The 16,523-nt window shown below is 49.4% G+C and overlaps 5 protein-coding genes across 5 annotated transcripts; 4 read left to right on the forward strand and 1 right to left on the reverse strand.

Moving 5' to 3' along the window:
- Nucleotides 1-522: 522 nt before the first annotated feature.
- LTR84_010881 (uncharacterized protein) lies at nucleotides 523-1,776 on the forward strand (the record flags this gene model as incomplete). Its single annotated transcript, XM_064854415.1, has 1 exon — nucleotides 523-1,776. One exon carries the CDS (start codon nucleotides 523-525, stop codon nucleotides 1,774-1,776), a length of 1,254 nt encoding a protein of 417 aa, XP_064709141.1.
- Nucleotides 1,777-4,303: 2,527 nt separating this feature from the next.
- Nucleotides 4,304-5,461, forward strand: LTR84_010882 (uncharacterized protein; the record flags this gene model as incomplete). Its single annotated transcript, XM_064854416.1, has 1 exon — nucleotides 4,304-5,461. One exon carries the CDS (start codon nucleotides 4,304-4,306, stop codon nucleotides 5,459-5,461), a length of 1,158 nt encoding a protein of 385 aa, XP_064709142.1.
- A 4,069-nt stretch (nucleotides 5,462-9,530) lies between these two features.
- Nucleotides 9,531-10,772, forward strand: LTR84_010884 (uncharacterized protein; the record flags this gene model as incomplete). The annotated part of the gene is made up of 2 exons (XM_064854417.1): nucleotides 9,531-10,201; nucleotides 10,283-10,772. 2 exons carry the CDS (start codon nucleotides 9,531-9,533, stop codon nucleotides 10,770-10,772), a joined length of 1,161 nt encoding a protein of 386 aa, XP_064709143.1.
- Nucleotides 10,773-11,785: 1,013 nt separating this feature from the next.
- On the forward strand, nucleotides 11,786-12,338 carry LTR84_010885 (uncharacterized protein; the record flags this gene model as incomplete). Its single annotated transcript, XM_064854418.1, has 2 exons — nucleotides 11,786-11,897; nucleotides 11,995-12,338. The coding sequence occupies 2 exons, from the start codon at nucleotides 11,786-11,788 to the stop codon at nucleotides 12,336-12,338; spliced, it is 456 nt and encodes a 151-aa protein (XP_064709144.1).
- A 406-nt stretch (nucleotides 12,339-12,744) lies between these two features.
- Nucleotides 12,745-14,334, reverse strand: LTR84_010886 (uncharacterized protein; the record flags this gene model as incomplete). The annotated part of the gene is made up of 1 exon (XM_064854419.1): nucleotides 12,745-14,334. The coding sequence occupies one exon, from the start codon at nucleotides 14,332-14,334 to the stop codon at nucleotides 12,745-12,747; it is 1,590 nt and encodes a 529-aa protein (XP_064709145.1).
- Nucleotides 14,335-16,523: the final 2,189 nt, after the last annotated feature.

Consider the following 16,523-nt stretch of genomic DNA (forward strand, 5'->3'; position numbering starts at 1 on the left):
GGTAGCATGAGGTAACCTTGACGCAGTTCCACTTACAGTCTCGATGGCATTATCGAGGACCAGAGAACAGGAAGTCTAACAAAGAGAATAGTGAATGATACTCTACATCGTGGATGGAGGAACGCGCCTGAGGTTGATTTACACGTCGCTTCACGTTCTTGATTTGGCAGGTTTCCCGTCCCTGGCGTTGCTTACCGAACTTGAACGTCAGGATTTGCTCTCTTCCTTGTTTCCCTCTTGTGATCTTTCTTGCTGTCTGCAGCCAATGCGACACCGTCTCGACCGCAGGCTGTGGTTGTGCCACAATCGATAGCTTTGCTCGATTCAGCCTCGGCTGATTTGGTGCAAATAGCTGCCTGTTTGATGACTCAAAGCTAGTGCAACAGCAACCATGGCAATCTCAGCCTGATCCTTATGAGCTTGAGGCTTTCCCTTATTGACGAACACCAGCTTACATATTCTCATGATTCTATATATATTCGTTACCACTGAAAGGGAAGTCTCTGTTCAGCAACTCCCACGATGAAGCTCAAGGATCGGAATAAGCTTGGCGTTGCCGCCCCGATCTTTCAAATCGATCTATCCCGAGAGCCAGGGGACCGTTATACGGAGCTTGCATTAGCATACCAAGAGAAGTTGCCGGGTCTTATAGCCTTGTTCAATGATTTACTGGAAACGACTGGTATACCAGCGAGGTACCACCATCCAATAAACGTCATGGCGAAATTGCTACTTCGGCGTCTGTACTCTTCGATCGAGACTGAAGAACTTCGCGGCATTTCCAAGGCAGTCAATGTGCCTATGTATCTGCTGGTGGCTTTCAATGTAATACTGGATCTGCTTATGGGTTGCACTTCAGGCGCAGTTAGCTCTCTGGAACCAAAACAACCGAAGACTGAGGCCAGAATGTTACATTTCCGTACCCTGGATTGGTTGATGGACCCTCTTCGGTCTGTAATTGTCCAGCTCGACTTTATTAGAAGCAAATCGAAGACACCGACAAAAGTGATCGCTCGCAGTATAACTTACTGTGGTTACGTTGGAGTATTGACCGGAGTACGCGAACAGCTCAGTTTATCGCTCAACTTTCGTGGAGTTCACAATGCCAGTACTAGGTCTGAGCATTTTAGATTCTATTTTCATCACCTACTCGTTCTCCTAGGATTTCGGCAATCCATTTCTAGTATTTTGAGGAGCTATTTGCTCAGTGACAATCAGGATGATCAAGACGACAAAGGGGCTAAAAGCCTTGGAGTGATAGCCGAGGAAATACCCCCACAACACACCACAGCGGCATATCTCACCTTCTGTGATAGCAAGACCACTATCATACTAGAGAAGGATTTCAGTAGTGCTCAGATTCGGTCGAGCAATACCTTCATTGCTGCCACAAATCATGATGAAGCAACACATGAACCGACCATCAGCGGGCCCACCCCAGCTACAGACGAGAAGACTTTGGGCCCGAGTCGATTTGGGAGCGGGATGGAAGACATTATCGAGGAGAGTGAGGAAAGACTTGACTGCATTACATCCAAATGGCGGTCTCAGGTCCATAGAACGGAAAGACGATTACGAAGAGCAGCTACACCTACCGAGTCATTACAACCCGAGGCAGACACAACGGTCTCCCAGCGGGAATTGATCAGATGGATTTCCGCTTATCCGACCACAAACGAATGTACCCATTTTGCAGCTATGATGGACCCGAAAAGTGGTACCGTGCTCTGGGATCGTGTCTACCCAAATTTGCCACTAGATCTTGAGGACGATTAAGCTTCACTGGTTCAAATTCAGGTTCAGACCTGAAGACCACGTATGTGAACTGAAACTATGCTCAGTGCTGAGTGTTTGACTCTTTAAGGCAGGTGGCAGACGGAAAGACATTGGGCTATTCTTCGCCTCTCAAGCTGAGTTCAGTCTTGCCTTGAATGGACTTGTGCATCGATATTCATATCTTTCACACACCGCTGGATCCTGGGATGTTTTTTTCAGTTGGCCGTTGCCATGATAATTCGCATGTACCCGAATTATTACCAGTTCTGCTGACTGAGTATGCCTGGATGGGATTAGCCCCTTCTTCGACTCTATTGGAAGTCGATATGAATATCGTGGTCTATTCTTGACCATTCCTACGTCGCATCGCTTTTGTCGCCTATTTGGTGGTGTTCGAGGAGACGTGCGTCCGGCACCAACTTTGCGAGAACCATATGATTGGAATATCAGTCCGCCCATGAGGTCATGATTCATACCTTTATAATAACCCTAGTCAAGTCCATCTTGGTCAGCCTTGTTCATCAGTCATGCAAATTGTCCGAAACGGACATATCATAGTGCTGGTCTGGAAGCTAATAATGCATGTCTCTGGTTGACCCGTTTTTAAGAGTTGTGGTGGTCGCTGGGGTTGCTGAATGGTTCGTCATGCAATGTTCCCCGTACGAGAACCTCGAAGCCAAGAAGAGTAACCCGGGGGTTCTGTCCCGCTATCGCTAGGGTTGCGAGCTTATGAAATTCCAAAGTTCGCGTCCTCAACAATGGACGAATGTGGTGAGGGAAGAAGATATCCACAATTTACCTGGGTCTTAGATATACTGGGTCAAATTCCAAGTCAGTTGTGCGAGAGAACCCACTCATTGGGGATTGAACAGCCTAGGCCAATGGCACGAAGAATCATGACGACGATGACTTAACGGAGAATTTGTGCTCCATCAGGCGGTCCATTGCTGTCAGCAAATGCATATCAACCCTCATGCAGAGAGACGTCCAACACTTCATTGACTTCAACTAGCGCCACACAATAATGCGAGTTCCTGGAAGCCCAATGGGCCACAAGCATGGACAAAACCGATTGCCATGTTGAGATGCGCGGCACCGTCGAAAATGGATGACGCTGTTGAAAGGAATCTGTCTCCGAAAAAATTGTGCCGTGATTTGAGGGGCTCGCTCCACTGATGTTCCGTTCTTTGGTGGGCGATGCCAGGAAGCTTTAGGAGAAGTGGTTTTAGACAAGCAAGTATCACGGGTATATAATTACAGATTCATATAGCATATGGACATGCTAAAAACTCGAGCCCAAACAAAAGGCCACAGACTGCGATAGACCCGGGACGTAGTAAATCAATGCTCCAGAAGCGGTGACTACGTAAGTATTTCTCTGGATACCATGGAGAGAACCTTTGAAGCCCATGCGAACGACCTGTTGGACCCCGAATTGCTCGGCGCTTCGCCACCCCGACGCCAAACAAGCCACTTCACGCCTTAATTCAACCCTGCCACTTCAAGTTCATGTCGACATGTCACACATCAGAAACCAATCTAGTGACATAACTCAAAGGACGGTAATCCGTGATGTGTGCCGTTTCCATGCCTGCGCTGTCACATCCAAGATACAATCTTGTGATATTGAAAGAAGTCACGAAGTGCTTCCAGAGTGAACGGGATTTTTGATTCCGTGGATCCTACCTGGCCTGAATCTAACCAGGACTACGATACACTACACCATTGCGGATAAGGTGGGCCGTGCATGAGCGATTGTCGCGAAGGTCGGGTCCCTACCCCTTGCATTAAGGCATTCCGCGTCCTTTCTGATACTGCCACTGGTGCCACGAAAATAGCAACCCTGAAAATCTCAGGAAGGCTGTTCAGTCAATTTGTCCTTGTTCAACCTCTCGGCTCCACTGCCACAGATGATTGCTCCCAAACCAGGTAGTCATTCGTCACTATGTGTCTTGAGTTTTCTTGCAACAGGGATTATCGGTACGTTACAAGGCGTATCCAGATACGAATGCAAACAACGACCTACGGCCTCCCACGGTCTGCATCGAGCCTCGCAAACGGATGAATACCACTCGGATATCCATTTGGAGTATCTCACTGCCTTCTGCACTTGACAGTTGTCTCCCTTCTGCAGCCCTGTCGGTCTGCTTCGTGGAGTCATGGCTTTTCTGATACTCCGCCAGAATGGATCCGGGATTTGTCCTTGGATCCTAAGACTATGGAGTAGCTAGGTAGGTGAGCTCGGTCATGACTGAGAAATGTTGTAAATAGAGTCTTCGCTTACCCCACCGACTTGTCGAGGTATTGTCTTTTGCAGCTTCCTTGTATAAATCATTTCAGTTGGAACGTTGCTTCCTAACAATTCGGAACGTGGTCAACTACTTGCCTTTTTTCATTCCAGCCCTTGTCAGCTCCTCATCTGCTGAACAGCTACGCTCAGTCTTTCGTTCACTGCACCAGTTGTTCCATTCTTAACTCAGTACTCCGGCTCGCATACATTCTCCATACTTACTGTACAGTACTAATCATGGTTAACGCCGTGACGTCGTTCGCCACTGTGGCCTTGTCGCTATTACCTTCGCTCATCAACGCCATTCCTACGCCTAACCCATGGGGTGAGACGACATACTTCCCTGTTGTTGACCAATGGCTCCAAGACAATCATCCGGGCAAATGGCCCAAGTGTACGGAAGACAAGATCAAGATCCGGAAGGACTTTGGGGCCATGCAACAAGATGAAAGAAAAGCATACACCGATGCCATCAAGTGTATCGCTTCCAAACCTTCTCAACTCGATCAAACACTATATCCTGCTGCGATCAACCGCTACTTCGACTATGCTGTTACCCACGTCAACCGGACCAAAGTCGTACATCTCGATGGCTTCTTTTTGACATGGCATCGCTACTACCTCCATCTTTTTGAGAAGGATTTGCAAGAGACTTGCGGCTACAAGGGTGCTTTTCCTTATTGGAACTGGCCTGCAACGGCCGATAATCTTCACGGCAGCGCAGTCTTTGATGGATCTGAGTACTCCATGTCTGGAGATGGTGTCTATGTTGATTCTGGACCAATCGTCCTTGCTCCAACTTTGTCTCTGCCTCACGGGTCTGGTGGTGGCTGTGTCACAAATGGCCCCTTTGCTGGCTGGGAAAGAACCATGGCTGATATTTCAACTTCCCTCATCGTCCAAGGCTTGCCATTGCCTGACACCGCCTTCAATCTCAACCGATCATGCCTGACACGTGATCTCAACACCTTTGCGGCTCAAACCTGGACGAACTATACTGCTCTCTATCAAGCTCTCAATGCCGACAGCTTGCAAACCTTTGATGAGTTGATCAATGGTGTTGTTGGTGGAGGCTCTCTAGGCTTACATTCTGGCGCCCATTTTATTGTTGGGTCGCCTGGATCATCCATTTTTGTTTCCGTCATGGACCCCATCTGGTGGCCACTTCATGCCATGCTAGACAACCTCTATACCTCCTGGCAGATTCGCCATCCCGAGCTTGCTAATACTGTCATTGGCACCGAGACCGCTCAAAACCTTCCACCTAGCAACAACGTGACTTTGGACTCAACCCTACCGAGTTGGGGTTATTTTGGGGAGGAACCTCTCAGTATTGGAGAGTTAATCAGCACAACAGCTGGACCGTTCTGCTACAAATACGACGTTCCATTGTAAGATGATGGGTATAAATGAGCACGCATAATCACTAATTACGGTGTGTACGGATTATTCTTAATGACTGTTTATTACATTAGCCTTAGCAAACAATACGAAATTGAGATCGGTTGGTACCTCAACACTTGATTCCTAAGAGCACAACATCCCCGAGCTGCTCCTTCCCCGGGTTCTAGTGCCTGTATGAGGTTGAGTTGTCAATAGTCGGAAGTTTAGGCACGGTACCACTCATCGTCCACAGAGTAGTTGCTAGAGTACCCGTACCCCAAACGGACCATACAAATGTACAGATACAGGTATCTTCGGAGTAAAAAGCCTACAACTCGCCGGTTCCAGATCTTGTTTCAAGGCTGTCCTCAAGTTTGATGTGATGGTTGTCATTCGAGTTCACTCTGTTGGTGCAATAATCATCAACAGATTGTTCCTGGCCTGGATTGCACATGCAAAGTGCAGCGGGCATGCATGCGTAACCGTGTCTGCACACTCCTACATCGTGCCGAACTGGGCTTCCGGAAATTAAAAAAGCTGGGGCTTAGAATTCGAGCCGGACCTTAACAGCCGGTTGCCGAGTGAGTGGAGTACGAGGTATTGTGTGCTGTGTGGCTGAGAGGTGACTGCAGAGGTCGTGATAACAATTCACGGTGAGGCTGTAGCCTGCAGTGTGACGCGAGGCTGACGCGGTTTTGGCTGCAGTGTGAGAAAAACGGTTCGACTGCTCTGCCGTAGCTTATTTTCTTGTTCACGTTTAAGTTGTAACTGAGGAGCCAGGAGCCCAGCAAAATAACGAGGCTGCGCAAGAATGACCTGTTGTGTCACGAAGCCGTTCAGCTGTGGACCTTGGCCGCTTTCCATGTTGCAGCGGGCGGGCACCGCTTGTGCAGACTCTCACAAGTCATGTTTTCAGTTGTCACACATGACCCCGAGCGGTGACATGCAGTGGAGTATCTCATCGTGACACGACGCGGGTGAAATCGTCGCCAGTCACTTTACGCGCAGCTTTACGGTATCGGTGGAGATTGACGACGTACACCCGGGCTGAGAAGACCAGACGTTGTCCTGGACTTGGGCAACTCCTCTGGCGTCCATGCGGACAACATGTTTCTCGAGGTAGAACGCAAGTTCTGTCCGTCCGCTGCGGCACTCATAGCAAGGAACGCTGGAACTCCATGTTTCAAGAGATTCAATACGCTACCTGTTACGACGTTCACTGATACATACTTCGATCTCAAGACCACACTGCGTGGTAGAGGGGTCTGGCTGCGATGCAGAAACAATGACTGGGAAATGAAGATCAAGGCTGGCGGAGACTTCCTTAACTCGTCATTCCACGAGATCACATGTCCAAACGAAATCAATCGTGCACTCATCAAGTATTCTTCTCACCCTATCTTGAGCATTCCCTGCAAAACCAGCAACACTTTCTCCAAACTCAGTGATCGTGCTCAGCACAAGCAGAAGCTTCCTAGTCTGACCCCCTTCGGCAAGATAACACCACGAGACAAGCCTGGTCTGCGCAATGCGAATCAGGAGAAACTGTGCAGATCGTGGTCGACACGACAGATTTTGGCCACAAAGTCGGAGAAGTCGAACTCGCCTGGGATGAAGTTGACATCACTGCCAAAGATGTCTTGAGGCTCAAGATGGACCAGGTCATTTCCGGGTTCATGCGTCGTCATCAATGGGCGTTTCCAGCAGGCGAGTGTAAGGGGAAATTGACGGCTTACTTCGAGAGACAGATATTACAGGACAAAGGAAGTGGCACACTCTAACGTCCATGAACAATCAGTGTCAAATGCTGAAATGCAGTTGGACTCGCCTGGACAATCGAATTTTTCGGTCTTCTCACACTAGTGACATTCACTTTCTTCGACTCGTGAGGTCATACAATTACTCCAGCTTGAGCTCTATCTAATGGTTCATTTCCTCGACCCAAAACAATACCCCTAATTGGATTCCAAAAATCACGACACTCCATGCAGCTTCATATCTTCCTTCCTGTGGGAACGAAAGACCAAAAGTTCACAGCATCCAACTATCTCTCCCATTCCTCAACTTCAATGTAAGAAGTCTTCTTACTCTTTCTGATCATCCAACCAGCCTATGACTAGAGACAACCCCTCTTACTTGCTTGCGTTCTTGTTCTCGCCTTCATACCCATTCCCATCTAAATTGCTCTGTTCGTCCTCCTCGTCCTCCTGTTCATCATCGGCGTCATTGCCTCTTTCATCTTCATCCCGATAAACCTCAAATCTCTCATCGCTCTCATCCTCCTGCTCGGCATCGCCAGCATATTTCTCCTCGGGCATGAGTGATTCGGTTTCTTCAAGCTTGATATCTTCTGATGCTTTTATGTTGTTGGATGCGGCGAATTCAATGATTTGCTTCCAACGCAAATTCTTGGCCAGCTTGTTTTGAAGATCTGCCCACGACTCCTCAGTGCTCCTGCTCGTGTCAACTTGCACCGTAAGCTCCCCAACACCATCCCCACCCGCCATTTCAGATGGCAAAGTCGGATTCTCCAAAGCATAGCATTCCAGAATCTTGGTAATCTCCGACTGAAACTGTGTATCTCCGCTCGAAAATCCCCATCAACTCCTCAGCCGACAAACCACCACGCCCACGCCTGACAACCTTCTCCCCAGCCAATTCCTTCGGACAATCAAAGTACAGCACCATATGCGGCACGCCATCCCCCCACCTCGGGATCTGCTCAAAGCTGCGAGGAAAACCGTCGATGATAACGCAGGGGGTGTTTCTGGAGCGGACCATGGGTAGCATTTCATCGGAGACAATCTTCTTCATCAACTCATCCGGTATGAGGGTTTCGCTGCGCACATAAGGGCTGATTTTCATGGCTAATGACAATGGTGACTTGTTGGTGCAGATCTCACGAAGGTAGTCGCCGACGGAGAGGTGGTAGAACCCGTTTTCCTGGGCCAGCCGCTTGCATAGTGTCCCTTTGCCTGCTCCGGGAGGACCGAGGACGAAGATGTAGTATGGTTCTGTGTTTGGGCTAGGGGATAGTGGTGGAGGTGAAGGTGAGGTTGTCATGTTTTGTGCAATATGTCGTTGATGATGGATGTACTTGACTGGTTGGCCAAACCCCTTTTTGGTTGATGATTATTCAACCTTATGTGGTATCTTCCGGTGAAAGTTGAGGAGCAGATGAGTGATACTGCATGGATATCGGAGGGCTCTCACTCTCCAAGAGCACCCGGTCCTGAGTCTATATGTTCTCCGTGAGGTAAGTGTTTCCATCAGGCCGTCCCACTGATCATGAACAACGGTAAGCAGATCAAAGAAATCGCTGTCAAACACGCTCGTGAATGCACTCATTGCCTTTGTGCCGAAAGTCAACACAAGCTTCATTTGATTCATGCTCCATAAGTTGGTAGCCAATCCAGCTACGTACCAGTTTGTCGTCCACAGCAAGCTGCACCGATTGCAAAAGGTCAATGTTTGCATATTTGCAAGGCTTTGTTCGCGCTGCGGGAAGATACTCAGCCAAACTGCCCTTACTGCCACCTGTGCCATTACAATGGAGCAAACACAGCGATTCTTATCGATATCCTTTCGGCTATGCCGCATCAATCAGGACATTGTTCTCAATCCTCGGGTAAGTACAGAAACACGGGTATCCGCCTGGTGGGTTCATGCGAGCCCTCCTGATCAAGCCCAAGCATAATCTACGCGTACACTTTCCAGATCGATGGACCTGCTTTGGTGGTGGAAAGCGAGGTCTTTCAATTTTTCCATTGTTCTTCCCCTTAGGCACGTTGTTGCTGACGCGCTTCTGCAGAAGTTTGTCTCCTTGCAGACTTCTGGAAGATGTAAACAATGGCATTCATCAATCACCTTGCCAAGTGACTGGTACATGTGTTGTTTGCCAATCTGGCTGTTGTTCTTTCTTTTTAGTTCGTACCTGGTACTCGCTGAACATATAACCAAAGAGTAAGGCTGTTAGTGTACCTCTCTTCTCTCCATCATTGCCATCATTCTCATCATTCCCATCCCACCATAGTAACAGTCACAGATCGAAATACTTAGCCAAAGTTCAGTCTCATTCAATATGTTGCTCTCAAAGCCCTGGCTGGGGATCTTCCTCTTCACCATCAGCCTTTGCGTTATCGTGTATAAGCATTTCAACCCATCTTGCGTTCATCCTCCAGCACCAAAACCGATTTCAGCACCCAACAAATCCAACGAACTCAAGGTCAGCAACAAAACCATTCCTCTCAGCGTCAATTACCATTTCACTCGCAAATGCAGCTATGAATGCGGATTCTGCTTCCACACCGACACAAACAGCTACATCGCACCACTTGAAGACGCCAAAGTGGGACTTCTTCGCCTATCACAAGCCGGCATGAAGAATGTCAACTTTGCGGGCGGCGAGCCATTCCTGTACGCATCCATGCTCGGCAAGATGGTCGACTACTGCAAGCAAGAGCTCAAGCTAGAATCGGTCAGCATCGTGTCCAACGGCTCCAAGATCACCGAGAGCTGGATCCGGGCACACGCCTCGAACGTCGACATCCTGGCCATTTCCTGCGACAGCTTCGACGAAACCACCAACATTCAGATCGGACGCGGCACGGGAACGCACATCAGCCAGTTGTATCGAGTCGCAGAGTGGTGTCGCGAGTACGGGGTCATGTTCAAGCTCAACAGCGTCATCTGCCGGTACAATTTCGACGAGGACATGAATCGCCACATCGCCGCGCTGCAGCCGTACCGCTGGTAGTGTTTCCAAGTCCTGCTCGTCGAGGGCGAGAACGACTCTGCCGACACGAAGCGCGACGCATGGGGATTTCAAATCAGCGATGACGAGTTCGACGCTTTCTGCGCCAAACACGCCGCGCAGAAATGTATCGTGCCGGAGAGCAACAAGGTCATGGCCAAGAGCTACCTCATCCTCGATGAGCGTCTGCACTTTCTCGACAGGTCGGGAAAAAAACCCAGTCAGAGTATCGTGCAGGTCGGTGTTGAAGAGGCGTTGGACAGTGTGTTCTGGGATATGAGTGGCTTCAAGGAGCGAGGGGGCATTTTTGCTTGGAATGAGGATCTGGCCAAGAATCTTAAGGAGGGAAAGTCGGCAGAGGCTGGGGCTGAGAGCTGGGAGGTGTTGATTGAGAAAGAGGAGGGGAAGGGCAAAGATGAAGCAGACTTAAAGGGTGATGGAGCTAAATTTGATGCAAGACATCAGGTTATGGGTGGTGGAGGCTGTGGTGGTGCTGGAACCAGCAATGGAACTGGCAATGGAAGTTCGGCTGACCTGGAGGATATTGGAAAGAAGGCTAAGAAGGAATGATTGCCATCTGATGCATGATGTTCGTTCGCCGGGTACGATGGGTGTCGCAGATACTGAGAAAGTGAGGCGGTACGAGACCGTGTCAAGTCTCTTTTTGTCTGGGTCGATGATTTTCTTTACCTTTCTTTCTTTGGCTTGGTTGATGTTTGGGTTTTCTTTCCCAGGACATGTCGAATCGTGGATTGCATTTGTTCGAGAGGTCAAGCTGGCCAGGGGTCGCCATTGCGCTTTAGAAGACTCTGGACTCAGGAGTTATTTTTCCATTTCTTCTCTTTTCCAGTTCCATAGAATTGCCTCATTATCATACGAAATACTTTTCCTTTTGTCTGCTTCAAACACTTATTGTTCTTGTCGTGCCTTGTAGTGAGTGCGTCAGCTAAACCCACATTGATCACTAAGCAGGAAGTTCACAAGTCTTCTCATCGTTGCGAGTTGAGCGTCGGTGAACGCAGGCTGATTTTTAAGCATGATAGTGGCCTTGGTGTTCAAGCAAAAGCAACTCGGACTGCGTGATAGGAACGAGGGAGGTGGATGACGGTTCATTCAAAATGACGGATCACGGTCCACATGGGATAAATTGAGCTAGGCCACATGTCGAAGGATAGCTCAAAGAAGTAGATGGGCTAGATGAAGTAGCATAGCCGCTCGAGCATCGGAGACATCAGGGTCTTTGATAATGCTGGTAGACGCGGTGTATGGCCATCAGCAGAATTTCATTTTAGTCAGCCGGGATTCGAGGTGGGGAAATGCTCCCGCGGAACGAAAGCCAGCTCAACTCGAAGTTTCAGCTGGTGAGGAGGCCGCCACTGTGGGGATTCCGAATGGATGAATATGGTAGGAGTTAATCAAGTGCCTAGGTACCTACGAAGTATATATGGGGCGATCTTGAAGGTTTATAACGACAGGAAGAGCCAAAGTCAGATCGATCACTTTCAACAGATCTCCGAGTCCTACACAACAGTTTTAAAACCCTACATAGTATATTAGCTCGTCCACAGCAGCCATTGACAGCCATGTCTCATCTCCGCTTCTACAACTACCCGGGCGTCGGAGAGCAGAACAACGAGACATATGCATACAGCCAGGCAGTACGCATAGGAGACCGAATCGAGATTTCCGGCCAAGGTGAGTCTGAGTCTACAACCGAATCAGGAAGCACCGATGCATGTACTTGCAAACACAAGCACCGGCAACTAACCCACTTTATCTTGCTTTTCTCCAGGCGGCTGGAAGAGCGAAGGACCCGTGAACGCCATCTCGACCGACCTCGACGAAGAGGTCGACCAGGCGTTCGCGAACGTCGACCTGTGCCTCCGACACGCCGGCGGCCAGGGCTGGTCGCAGGTCTTCCGCGTCAACTCGTACCATGTGCCCCTGGGCGACGAGGCGTTTGGCGCCATGGTGCGGAACTTCCGCAAGTGGATGCCTGACCACCAGCCGTTGTGGACGACTGTTGGGGTCCCGAAGTTGGGTCTGGATAACATGCACGTGGAAATCGAGGTTGTAGCCCATGATCCCGAGGGGGCGAAGAAGGCGAGTGAGGAGGAAGGGTCGAAGAAGGCTTGATTGGACGTGGGGATGGAGTTGTGAGTGGTGATATAAAATGTTTCAAAGTGTGATCAACCACTTGGACTTGTAGAGAGGACGTGCGGAAAGTGCTGTTGGTCAACTTAGATTCTACCTAGGTACATAAATCGAACAAAATCGAGAATCTACTTCAATCTCGTCCCCATGCATATGAATGTAAAACACAGTTTGTCGAATAGTTATTAAAAATTCAGAATGGTATCATATAGCGGGGGAAACAAAAAAACAAGGATAGAAGTAGAGATCTTTGCAAAATCATCAAGTCAATCCAATTCAATCCAATCCCATCAAAACTCTGCGAGCGTGTCATAATTTCTTTCCTCTCCACTCCTCAACCTCGACATGGCCATTTCCAAGGAGTTTTGGTCACAACAAGCGCCAAAGCTCAAAAGACAGGGAGGGAGTTCTCGTCTGAGCCATCAACGTACCAGGCATGATGCGCTGTCTTGACACTGCTCATTCTCTTCAAGCTCTGGCTTCTGCTGATGCTCTGATTGACTCTGTTGACTCCGACCCTTAGACTCTTGAATCTGGTAATCTGGGGTCTTTCCGCATCTCCAGGTGAGAGATGTCGGCCAGTGTGTGCATCTGCAGATTTTGGTCGGGGAACGACATCAAGGGTGTCTTGTTTGTTGGGTGTATATTCTGCGTTGCTGTCGAAACCGGCTTCTTTCTTGAAAGTTTCGCTTTCGTCTCTCTCACCAACGAAAGAGAATGGAGATCCAGGGCGGTCTGGAGGTGACACTTCGATCTTGGCATACTGCTGATCACGTCCATGGGCTGGCTCCTGCATGGCGGTCGATATCATGTTAATGAGTCGTCCTGCACTCTGCTCACTGGTTCCATTCTCGGACGCGGCTAGCTGCTGGCTAGGGAGGGGTGCGGCTGGCACTTCTTTATCCTTTTCCTTCTCCCTTCGGCTCAGGCGGCGAGAAAGCGAGCGGACAATGGAATTATTCCGGAAGCCACCCTTTGACTCTGGCTTTCTCGGTGGGGATTGAGGCTGGGCAGGGCCAGTCACTAGTGGTGATTCCTCTCCATAGGGAGTGAATGGGGTCTGAATAGTATTTGTTCGACGATACGTGGTCGCCGAAGGAGGAATAATGTCGATTTGAGGATAAATGGGGTTTTGATTGGGAGCGGCGTTGGGTTGAATCGCAAGACCAGCTCGTTGAAGTCTGGCATCAGGCTGAGCCTGTGTGGGGCTAATGGTCGGGACGTGTTCCAGAGAGCCTGGCCTCCTGTGCCTGCCGCATTTGTTGCAAGAGTGGGCAGGTGCTGATGATGAGGATTGCGATTGTACAGCAGTACTCGATGATGCGATTGATCTCTCTGAATTGACACCTGCTGAGGTTGTACGGCTATGGTTGGTACCATTTGCTGGGCGTGCTGCTGGCGTATTGGATCTGCGCTTTCCACATGTGCAACTTGCACCCTCTGCGATTTTCTTGCCGCAAGAACCGCATTCATGAGTACTCGACAACGCCTGTGCAACATCGCCAGGCTTAATTGGATCTGATGCTTGTCGTTTGTACATTGGTGGAAGCGCACCATCAAACATATCCTTCGCGACTCTCACGTGTTTGGGGCCTTTCTCGGCATGGTTGGTGGAAGTGGAGGGCTTTGCGTCTGGACGTTGTAGACTCGCATGATTGCGTTGGCCATTTGGTCGCTGAGGCTCTGGAGCGTGGATGGTGGGTTGCGATGCTCGTTCGAATGGTCGAGGGTCACTGATCGGCGACACAGGTGAGAAAGGATTGGTGAGGTGATCAGGTTGCGCAGCAGCAGAAGGTGCTGGCTGAGGCGCAAAGTTTGGAGAGAAAGGGTTTGTCGAGGGAAGATCGTTGTATGAACTCGGTAGCAGGGCCGAGGTTACAGGAACGGGCTGCTGCGCGGACAGTGGCAGATTTTCATAGGGTACAGCAGTTTGCAATGGTGCTGAGCCATTAGGAGGCGTCTTCTGTAGCCTTGTCATTTTGAAGAATGAATTGGCGCGACCAGGTTGATATGGTGGAATTGTTTTGTGACGTGCGCAAAAGAAGGTGGGCGGTAAGAAAGAGGGCGTTGATGCAAAAGCGGTGTCGGAAAGTTGAAGTTGGAATTCTCTGGGCGTGAAAAGAGCGGCTCTGAGTGCCCGGTTAAAGTGTCAACACGTCAACACGGGTTGCTCAGTACTCGTAATATGGGATGGCAGAAGATGTTAAATAAATTGTGGAGCGAAATGGTAGGAAGAAGGAGAAGAGGACGAATTACGAGGGCGAACCTGGAAAGGCAGCGATACTAGTAGGGATCATAGGGAGGGAGGGTGTATACTTGGATGTGAGATAGTGCCCAAATGGTCAGCTGGATACTAAAACCGGCAGCATGAAACGTGGCGGTGGATGAACCAAAGCCACCTCAGGAAAGGGATGAAGTGCGAATGGAGGCCGAAATGTCAAGAGAGACTACGAGAGACTCAAACAGGACTAACCCACCCAAGAGTTTAGCCTCCGGATGAATCGAGATTGAAGTCATGATTTAGAGGAGGAGGGGTAAGGGCAAAGACTCAGTTGTTCTGTGTCTGCTCAAGCTGGAAATCTGCAGGTTGAACCCCGTGTTGGCATTGGCAATGTATTGAAACTTGAAAGAGAGACAGGCGATGCCGAAATGGCAAATTGAGAAAAGCCAAAATAAGAGACACACAGCCTGAGCCGCAGTGAGCGCCAAGGACCAAGGGAAATCAACTGCTAAATTCCTTGTGGGCGTGGGCTGAATAATGGGATTGCTATCTTGAACGCCCAAAATAGCCCATGTGGGAAGCTTAGCAAATTCACCATGACCTTGGACCTTCCGAGGTCCAAGCTGACTTCACGTGTCACGTCCATGGAACACTCGTTCATGGCATCACCAGTCGCACGTCGAATACAGGGGCGTTGCTACCTCTCTCTCGCTCGCCTTCGTCGCCATTGATACTTCAAGTTGGGGGTGAGCATGAGTACGAGGAACCCGGAAAAGCTCCCCCATCTATTCCGAGAATAAACTACACTGGGATGAGATCGTCAGTCAAAATCATGATTTTAACCTCGGATCCCTGATACTTGTACGAGTCTATATCAAGTTTGGTCAATGAACTGGTGTCTCAGGCCGACATTTCTTGCACCCAACCAACGAGAGGTAGTTCCGACCTCCTGCAGGCACAATCTTCCCATCCGCCTTGTCCAATACTTGGAATCCACGTTCCACAACAGGTCTAGATGTTGAATGGTCCAACCGGGTTGTTGATATCTTTCTACTGGAAGAATCCTGTGCTACTTTGACGCAGCTATACCCCGTCTATGGCTTTGCATTTCGTCAGGATCCAGCTGGTAACCAAGCCGAGACATACCAACAGCAGGTTTGTTCCTGCTTTGGGTGCCAAACACCTTGCTGATGCCATTGGTCTATCAGGTCGTCGTATATCAATGATGCCGGAACACTACCTATTGGCCAACAATGAACTGGAATTCTTTTGCTCTTGCGGCTCGTTGGCTATGCCCTTGCAGAATCCAGAAATACTGAGATCATCTGCATACCGGTGTTGATGTCGTGATGCACAACTGAGGCGAGCGGGCGAGTCTAGAACCTATGATCTTACACCCGTTTCCTGGTTCTGGGCCAAAAGTCTTGGAATAGCCCAGTGGCACAGGCGTATTCTTGCTCTGTGGCGATCAAAGGCCAGGCTCTTGAATCATTTGAGCTAAACTTAGGAAGATGAGGGCAAGATGCCACCATAGCTCTGCACTGGAGTATCCTTCGATCTCAAATGTATGGCTCTGGCTTCACCGCCAGCTTGGGAGCCCGAAACCTCGCACTCGCACATGATCACAACATGCTGGACAATTAACACAACAGCATGGTCGTTCAAGCAGAACCAAGTACACTAGCAACGACGGGATCCTGGGGAATCCTAAGTTACACAACTTCGATCTTTCCTGGCGATCTTTATTGTGATAAGCTGATCATCAAGGGGTCAAAACCCTGAAATAAAACACTCAACCCCTGAGCATACTGTCCAAGGTAGGTCATTCGTTCAGGAAATCTCCTGTCAAATTCGTGCAAGCTGAATAGTATTCGCTTTGTCTTACCTATGGTAAGCATACCGTTATCGGCTGCCTCACACTGTTGTCCAGGCCTCAGAAAGTGTCT

Source organism: Exophiala bonariae (genome assembly GCF_035927105.1).
Source record: "Exophiala bonariae strain CCFEE 5792 chromosome Unknown scaffold_5, whole genome shotgun sequence".
NCBI classification, from domain to species: Eukaryota; Fungi; Ascomycota; class Eurotiomycetes; order Chaetothyriales; family Herpotrichiellaceae; genus Exophiala; species Exophiala bonariae.